This window comes from Cyprinodon variegatus, unplaced genomic scaffold (assembly GCF_000732505.1).
Source record: "Cyprinodon variegatus isolate N-32 unplaced genomic scaffold, C_variegatus-1.0 Scaffold125, whole genome shotgun sequence".
NCBI classification, from domain to species: domain Eukaryota; kingdom Metazoa; phylum Chordata; class Actinopteri; order Cyprinodontiformes; family Cyprinodontidae; genus Cyprinodon; species Cyprinodon variegatus.
In genome coordinates this window covers 844437-854364 of record NW_015150578.1, presented here as the reverse complement: position 1 = coordinate 854364, position 9928 = coordinate 844437, and the positions used below count along the sequence as shown (strand labels likewise).

The window sequence follows — 9928 nt, the reverse complement described above, 5'->3', positions numbered from 1 at the left end:
CTCCTCCACATCGAGAGGAGTCAGTTGAGGTGGCTCGGACATCTTCTTCGGATGCCCCCTGGATGCCTCCCTCGGGCACGTCCCATCGGGAGGAGGCCCAGGGGACGGCCCAGGACACGCTGGAGAGACTATGTCTCTCGGCTGGCCTGGGAGCGCCTAGGGCTTCCCCCAACAGAGCTGGAGGAGGTGTCTGCAGAGAGGGAAGTCTGGGTGTCTCTGCTTAGTCTGCTGCCCCCGCGACCCGGTTCCGGATAAAGCGGGAGACGACGAGAGTACGAGAATAAATTGGATTCATGAACTAAAATTAAATTATAAAAGACGCAGCTCTTGCAACTAGATAAACTGTCAAAATGTGGATAAAGTCTAAGTGAACAGATTAATTAATAAGCTGATTATTTTAATCAACAAAGCGTGATGGGCTCTGAGATGTGTGAAATGTACATTTTTGTGTTTAATCAATGATGTTACTGGGCTATCATTTCAACATGTACGAAGGTTTTGCCATTTGTACCACATGTTTTCCTTCCTTCCTTCTATACCATGTTGTATATGGTATAGAAGGTTGTTATTTCATGCATTGCTTTGTTTTTTTGTTTTTTTCCCAGATGTTCTCTGCTCTAAATGAACAACACACTGCTTGTTATTTTCCCTCCATATCACAGTTATATACTACTTCCAGCTTTTCTTTCACATGATATCCTAAAAAAAACAATGACTTATAAGTATTTGGTTGTCATGTCACAAAATCGGATAATTTTCAGGAATCCTTTTACAGTGAAATTTATCCTAGAATAATTATTCTAAATGTGTCACCTTAATTCTAAAAAGTCAAGAAAACAGGAATTTAGTTTACACTTTGATGTTTGGACTTTTTAATAAAGATGACTCAAAAGTTAAAGGGGTTCGATTTGTTTGAACAAATATGGAACTGAAATGTGTTTTTTTTATACACCTAGTTTTACCACATTGTGTCAATAATTATATATGGTCCTGTAGATCTTTGGAGAATAGAAACAAGGTTTGTAAGACTGAAAACCCGAACTGAACTTTAGTTGAAACAGACTGAAAGAGATTGCAGATTTAGAAAAGGAAAAGTTCTGTCTTAAATTTTAAGACTGTTCATCAAACGTATTATGCTTAACCCCCAGATTCTACATCCTCAGTGTTTGCTCTGCTCCATCTGCCCAACAGAGCATTTCTGTTGTTATGTTAAGTAATAGGAATGGTTCGACATTCTCCATGACTACCCCAAATGTCCCTTTCCATGGACCCGCTCTTCGTCCTTCACCGTCAAAATACGCAATAACTCTAATTTTATGTTCCGCTCCGAGAGCTAGGCAGACTTTTACTTATGGATGGATTTGATCATTTTTAGAAAAGGGTTTTCTTGATTCTGAGGCATGCATTTTCTAATTCCCTAAGACACTGTGAGGGACACAATGTGAGGGAGAGGACAAACTTTCCAATATTTTGAACTGAACTATGTTCATGTAATATTAAAAATGTAGCAGCTTGATTAATATGCTTTCAAAATGATGTGGGGCCTATGAGATTAGCAGTTGTTTGAGCTGTCATTTGCTTTTTGCAGAAAGAAAGAGTATTTGTCCAAAAGCCTCATGATCCTTAGGTAAAGATTTCATGAAATGGTAAAAAGTATTCCTAAAACGACTTACTTAGTAATCATGTTTCTTGCTGAAAGTTCGTTGAAGCAGTTATCCTAGTTATTTTCCAATACATTCATTTTTTTAAAGGTATAAAAAGCTTTTTTTTTTTCTCAATAAATATAAAAGTATTGGATACCAGGTTTTAGGGGACACATCTGTGTCATTTGCTGAAAAGGCTGAATAGTTGAAATAGCACAGAGTAAAATGAATTAGAATTTAGTCCCAAAAGAGTGTAACTGCCATCACTTAATTCAAAGTTATCCTGAATACCTCTAAAAGCATTGCTAGGAACAGAAGAGGTTTCGTAAAGCTGTGTTCTCATTGTGGCAGTCTGATGTGATTCATCACATTTTACATTCATTGCAGCAGACAGTCACATCCCTGAAGGAGAAGGATATCTGTCAGGACACCTCTGTATGTGACCAAAGTCTTTTTTTCTTTCTCTTTTCAGTGTGTGTCTCTTCTGTTGCATATGTATTTGCTCTTTTGAAAAGATTGTTTTTAGCCAGCTTGAATTAACTGTAAACAAAGCTCATTGTGTGGGTGTAAGGCAGTTTGGGAAATTGAAACCTTCACATTTGATCAGATCAATCAAACTTTCTCTCTAGTTTCTGTAGTTGATGTTGTTTTTTTTCTTTTGTACCTTATCAGTATGCTAGAAGAGGTGAGTCATTTGCTCCATTTGTTTATTTAAATCTCAGCATTTCTGTATAGGCCCTGACAAATGCAAAAACAAAAATATAATGAAGAACCCAAAACAACACAAAGCAGATTAGAGACAGGTATATTCTGGAACCTGCANTATATATATATATATATATATATATAGGTATATAGCTACAAAAGCTAAAAGAGAAAGCACCCAAAACAAATAAAAACTTAAAGGTATAGTGGAGGATCTTCGCAAACTTTTGAAAAGACCCGCCCTCTCCACTTAAAAAAAAACACGTGCAAGAGCAGCATGAGCCCTTTTCTCCTTGTGCACGCCTTGTTAAAAAGTTGCTGTTTGCATCACTCATACAAGCTTACTTTCTTAAAGAAAATTCGCAATTTTTCTACTTAGGACAGCTTAGCAGGTAGGATAGCTCTACGTAAACATATCACCAGAATGATTGACAATAAGAAGGACCACTTATTTGGATTATCCACCCGAAAAAAGAACTTCCCCCACTATACCTTTAAGTTAAAGAATTGTCAACAACTGCACGAAATGATACTAGATATTTAAGATAAAGTACAGAGAAAAATACTAAAATACTAAATAAGATAAACTTTAATTTAAGCAAATAAAGAGGGGCCAGCTTAACAAATAGCTTATCTAAAAATTAATTAGCTCTTTATGGTGTTCCAATGTTTCTAATAGAAATGATTAATGAAAAAATATTGTTTGGAATGCATTCTTTCAATAGCAAATACATAACTATAAGCTAAGGGGTGCTGTTGTAACCCTAAAGACATCTTATTATTGCTAGTATTAATTGAATCTACTCCATTGAAAATAGTCTTTTTTTATGCTTATACATTTTTTTCTCATCACAATAATCCTACTAGCTTTTTTAAAGTGGTCTAATTAATCCTCAGAGTAATTAAACGTTCCCTCTGCCAATGTTATCTGTTGATGTAAAAAAAAAGTTTTTATAGAGACATCTAAACAGCCTGAATTTTAAACGCAAGTTACTAAGTTGGATATTATTCACTTATAATTTGCAGATATTGAACATGCCTCTTTTCCGGAATACCTTTGCTGTGGTGTATATTGGTAAAAAGAAAAAAAAAAACTTAAATAACATGTGACACCTCTTACTAAAAGCATTCCTTCCTGTTTTATTCAGTGTCATGTTTCATTTAGGATTGGAGAAACAGAAACTACATTTAAATATATTAAATGTAAAATACGTGTTCTGGAAAGATGACATGCAGCATCTCAGCTACAGGGAAGCCAGGATGCAGCACCTGAGCAATGCAAAAAAAAAAAAAAAACCCACCAAGCTTTGAATGTGAGGCTTGTCTAAAATCTCCTTATATGTCATTCTTTGTCCGTCATTGATTGATACAGCTTTATTAAACCACAATCCAGTACAGAGACACAGACTGTGTGGGTGATGGAGTGAGTAAATAATCTGTCACATCTTCACCTGAATCACACATATAGAAATACTCTAATGAGAAAGTGATGCCTGCTGGTAAGAAAAGGGCAGAAGAGAAATTTCACCTTGTTCACTATCGATTGTGTTGGGTAGATCATTTAAACAATTCAATTACAGCAAAAGCCTTTGTAGCGGGGAATTGATCTCCTTTTTTCCTCTGGTGTTCACTTAGTTTACATCTTTAGTGCATGTTCTCCAAAGTGAAGAGTGGTTACTTGTTGTACCGTGGCTGCATTTGCTAAACCTTAAAGGTTGCAAACTGTGCCTCACAAGAGCAACAATGCAAACTATCTGTTTTCTCTGCTATCAGCCTGTTACACCTAGAAGGTAGTAACTGAATGTTGGCCTTTTTCCAGTCTGTGCAACATTGTGGCTACCTTCTAGGCATTAGACTGTAAAGGGCTTTGCATGAATATTCTATTTAGGTATGCCACTTTGTAATTCATTTTAGTGGAGCCTTGCTGAATTGAATAGAATTTAGAATGACTAAGGTTCCAGTGTGTGTTCTGTGTGAACCAGCATTAAGACTGGACTTTCAAAACTTAAGAGACACCTACACATGCAGATGAGAATCATGGATGGAGTAATTGTTGTTGTCTCCAGCCACACGACAAGCATAGCACTACAAACTACTGTACACTCGGACCAATTTCATCCAGAACATTAGCTATCAGACGGGAAACCTTGCCAAACTTCTCGAGATCCAGCATGACTTCTTAGTAAACAAACTCAGCAGACGAAGCAGATACAGTGGTGATAGTGTGTGGGCTTATTTTATCAGAGAAAAAATGACATAAAAAGAAAAGGCGTTGCATGAAAGAGTGGCGGCAGCACTGATTCTGTTGATTGCAGTTCAGCAAAAGCCTGTTAATCAGCTTTCAATGGAAATGAGCTGTGCTGAAACAGGAATCATCTAAAACCTGCAGGACAGCGGCCATAAGGGACTGACTGTGGGCATGCCTAGGTTATAGTGCAGATGATGAAGGCAAAATATACAACACAGTATACAAGGTAGGAAGGAAGTAAAACGTGGTACAAAGGGCAAAAAGAGAAAGAATGGCAGGTCACAAAGCTAGAAACAGTCAAAGCAAGGACACCAGGAAAGAATGATTGAACCACGGAAAAAAAGGGAAAATAGAGGTAACACAAAGAACGTAAGAAGAATTGTAAGGGAAAGGAACAAAAAAGCAAGGCTGGCATGAAAAGGAAAGGTAGTATGCAAGGAAGAAAGAAATAACAGAGCAAATAATAAAAGAAGAAAGAACATAAGGAATTGTGAGTGAAAGCAATGACAGAAGGGGCTATACACGAAGAGAGGAAGGTAAGAAGAAAAACATTAAGTAAAGCAGGGATGAAAGAAGAAGGAACAAAAATCTAGAGAATAAATATTTTACTTTTCCATATTCATCTGTGTAAAATTTCAATTATATTATTGACTTTTTCAGACACCGTAGATAACCTGGATGCAGGCAGTTGCCAAACAGCTAACTGAGGGCTCCCCATTCATCACCACAGTCCTTCGGTGTGACACCTCCCTCCCTCCCATCCCCTCTGTTTGCTCCTTTATTAGAGGGTGTGAAGTGGTCTTTGAATTTGGTTCCTGGTCCCTTTTCTCTGCCGCCAGCAGTAGTTCGATGCTGGGCAGGAAAAGAAATATGGACCTGCTGAACGATATTTCACTGGCACCAGCTTGACATTGATGGATAGAGGATCATTAGACGTTTGCCAGTTTGCTTGGGCGTGGAGTTATTTTCAGCAATAATGTATGGGAAGAGAGAGCAGAGGTTGGAGGAGGCTATATGATCTCAGAGGCCCATGAATTCAGCACATTGGAGCTCTGAACAAGTCTTGAAGCACAATGTGGGCGTCAAAAAAACGGTAAAGCAAATTATATCAAAGATTTAGCTTTTGTTCTCAGCTTAATGTTTATTGTGGACTCATGGAGTTTGGATTCACCATTAATCTTTTATCATTTGGTCTAGTCATTTTCATAATGTTATTTCTTTTTTTAAGGGAACATGGAAAAGCATTCCTAATGAAGACAATCAAACTACAAAGAAATTTATATTCCACAGGAAGCTGTTGAAATTGAATATTTCTAACTGAGAAAATAATAAAAAAAATCTTTACTGTGTTATAGTGCTATTCCTTAATCAAAATCATGCATAAAGTGGTATTTGCTTTATTCATGCATGCCTGAGTACTCGTCATGAATTCTGCAATCTCAACAGCAGCCCCTTCTTTTCCCGAAAAAGTGAGTGGCCTTTCCATTTCTACATAGGAAAGTGCGCCCCATGTGAGGTGCATACCATTGAAACTCATAAGACCCACAAAGCTCTTCTTTAGATAGATTACAAAATCTGAGACCTCTGAAAAACAACTTTTTGCAAGTTAGACATTAGCTAAAAAAAAAGACAATCATGCAGATGCAGATTAGGTGCTAAAAGAGCCATTAATCTCAATTTAGTTCTGCCTAACATGTCTGCTTGCTGATCAAAAGAAGTATCCATGGTTTTTACTGGGCAGGTGCAGCGCGGTCTATGTAGGTGCTTCCTGGAGCAGGTAATCACAATTCTCCAGGAGAGGAAGAGGCTGCTGGTTAGAGAGCAGATTTCTCAAGGATTACTTAGACTTGCATGAATCCCACTATGGGCATAATGTTGATGACGGGATAGGGTTACAACATAGGAACATACCGTTTTTTCTGGACTATAAACCACTTTTTTTCACGCTTTGCACCATGCAGCTTAAGAGAAGCTGTGGCTTTTCTGTTGATTTTTCCTAACTGCCAGAGGTGGAAGTCAAAGTTGGAAATGAAAGAATAAGGTGCTCATTTTCATTTCACACAAGAACATGCTAGCAGCAGGCAAGATGAAGAACAATTGTCCGGAATTTACACATTTTGACATTTATTTGCTGCATTAAACCTACGAAACCAATAAAGAGACTGTCCTCAACTCCTGCAGAGCTGAAATAAAGAGCGGACGAAGCCCCATCTTTCAGTAGAAGTTTTTAGTGCTTCAAGCACTAAGCTCCAGCTACGGGAACCAGCATTGTTCTTCGTCAATGCTCTAGGGGCTATATGTAGAGCTCCCCCTACAGGTTTGGTTGGAGAAAGTTCAGTATATATAAGCCGCTTATAGTACACTCTATGCTCCGGAAAATATGGTAGTTTATTTAGCAGAATATAGGTCCCTTTATAAACAGCTGGAATACTGTCTCCCTGGTTTTCTGGTCAGGGTAAAGACGTTCAAGCCGTATGAGTTAAATCTCAACATCTCCTTCACCTTTCCTTATTACTTTAACCAACCAGCACAAATAAACCACATTATCCAGTAGAACACACTTAAGCTTATCTCCTTCTTTCTCTTTGGCAGTGATGGTTCTGCTGATTGTCACAATGCGCCGGAGAAGGAAGCAGCCCTTGATCCTGGAGGAGGAGAGGGACATCAGAGAGAACATCGTCCGTTATGATGACGAGGGAGGGGGAGAGGAGGACACAGAGGCCTTTGACATGGTCACCCTTCGCAATCTCAACATCATTAGAGATCCCACAGTGCGGCGAGACGTCACACCTGACACTCCCACATTCTACCATTACACCTCTGCTTCACGGCCACCCTACAGGTCACTGCCAGACAATGTTGTGTTTCGAGAGTTCATTTGGGAGAGGCTGAAGGACGCTGATGTGGACCCCACAGCTCCCCCATATGATTCCCTGCAGACATATGCCTTCGAAGGCAGCGGTTCTGTAGCTGAGTCGCTGAGTTCTTTGGAGTCATTAAGTACGGACTCAGACCAGAACTACGACTACCTCAGCAATTGGGGGCCGCGCTTTAAGAAGTTGGCTGATCTGTATGGCAACAGTGACAGTGGCAACGTGCTATCATAGCCTCCAAATGTCTCTCTTTACAGTTCTGGAACTTTCATACGTGAGTAATATATTGTCAGAGCAAGTGGTTTTGTCTACCTTGGTGCAGCTAAGGAAAAGATTCAAAGACAACACAAGCGATTGAAGGGAAAACGCTTTGACTTCAAAGGTTTTTTTGGTTTGTTTACCTCCCTGTATGGGCTTTAAAAAGCTTGCCATGGTGAGTTTTGACACTGACTTCAAAAGTGGCTTGACTGAGGAGGAAGCCTTGTGTGCAAAAGACATTAAAGGTTTCATATTTTTGGGCCGGAGTCCAACCGCTGACTGCAAAATGCATTACACGTGGAAGCTGTTTTCTTTTTTTTTATAGGGAGAAACCTGTCCTTTCATTCTGTTGATGGGCACAGGCACAACACTCCTGCTTTGATGCATTCCTTTGCTATCTCTGTGCTAAAAAACAAAAAGTTTCTCATGAAAGGCTGTCCCCCTGGCAGCTAATCAGTAGTCTCTGGACTACCCAGATGAAATATGAGAACAATTTATGTTTCTTATTTCTGTTTTCTTTCTCTCTCTCTCTCTCTCTCTCTCTCTCTCTCTCTCTCTCTCTTTTTTTTTTTCTTTTTTTTGCTGAAGAAAGTTGAAAATGGCCTGTATTTTATAAATCTTAACACCCAGAGCCACATTAGTCTTGGACTCAGTCATGCCTTTTAAAGTTACTAGCCAGACCTGTTTGTAAAAGCTGATCAAATTCACTTGATATATTAGCACCTATAATGCAGCATTTGTTTCAGTATTTTGTTGTAAATCACTGTAGAAAAAAAAGAAAAAAGAAATCTAAAAGGATGTCCCTAGACTACGTGAATTTATGTTGATATCAAAAAGGGGTAAATCATTTAGTTTAGGACCTAGCAAACAGGGATTTTTATCACATCTCTGTTTATTGTCAGATTTTGACCTATCAATTTTAGCCAATTACAAATTCTCTTTAGGAATTTTAATTAGCAGGCTGATAAATATATTACAGCCTTACTGCTTTTATTTTTCATAATGCATTTGTATTAAGAGCAAAGACAGCATTACCTTATTGTATTTGACCCACTCTTATGCTTTTTTAAAACCATGAACAAATTGTTAGAGCTCAAAATGTTTTTTCAGATTTTTGCATTTGTAATTGTCATAAATTGCAGTTAGTTTTAAATATTCTGTCTCCATACTGTATGCATTCACTAAATATTAGAATATTATGATTCTTATATTAGCTTTGAGATTTTCAAACAGCTATACACTTTTCCAAATCCAACATATTCTATAGGGTGAGTGTGGTATGTTCAACCTTCTTGCTCTCTGCTAAAGGTAGCTACGGGTCAGTCTGCACCTCTGTCAGGTTAGAGAAATTACTCCAAGGTTGGGTAAAATCTGTCTTTTTTTCCATTTGATTTAAAAAAAAATGGGTAAAAAATCATGGAAAATCGAAAGTCAGAACTGTCGGATAAGCAGAATGTACATTACTCGCTGAAGTCTAGATTTATTTTGTAGTAGCCTCAATGAACAGCAAACACACCACTAAAAATATATATTGTTAGAACCAAATGTAACATACTGTTGGGGAAATTTCAAGAGAAGTTCATTAGTTAGGCTGTGCAGAAAGGTTAGTTATTTGGGTAGCACTCATATAGGGATTAATAATACATACTTTCCACAGAAGATGTATAATGTATTTATTAATTTTTCATACAATAATATCTACCCTACAGAAGATAGACCTCTTTCCACTAGATGATAGGTGTTTGCACATCATATTTTTTAAGAGCTGCTTCTTTGAACCATGCTTTTCTTTCCATGTTTTTCTATTTGTCAGCAGCTGTGTTCTTTTTTTCTCTTTAGGGCAGAAGGACATGTGTCAGTGCTACATGAAAGTACTGCATCAATGCCCAAATAATATTTATAATATGAAGATAAAATAAAACGTGGAAAAACATAATTTTTCTTTTTAGCAAATTAACGCAAAAAGCTTAAAAAAGTCTGGTCAATATGTCATTCTTCATTTGATCTAAAAGAAGATTAGGATGAAAAAACAGTCCCACAGGTAGCTGCAATGCCACTGCAAAATCCATCACTACCAGAATCAATGATTGCCAGGCATACTCGCTTAAGATTAGCCAAATCCAGCCAGTTGGCTCTACTGTGAATGCTCCTGTCAGAGGGCCATGCCATCACCATCTTTCCTATAACTGTGCAGCCAAAAA

The 9928-nt window shown here is 38.0% G+C and overlaps 1 protein-coding gene across 1 annotated transcript in view; it reads left to right on the top strand.

The window, feature by feature from the left end:
- Nucleotides 1-8265, top strand: part of cdh7 (cadherin 7, type 2) — a 211040-nt gene extending 202775 nt beyond the window's left edge. Inside the window, exon 12 of the mRNA XM_015375780.1 lies at nt 7189-8265. Within this exon, the coding sequence (XP_015231266.1) occupies nt 7189-7703 (515 nt within the window). The 3' untranslated portion in view covers nt 7704-8265. The remainder of the gene's footprint in view (nt 1-7188) is intronic.
- The last annotated feature ends 1663 nt before the right edge of the window (nt 8266-9928 follow it).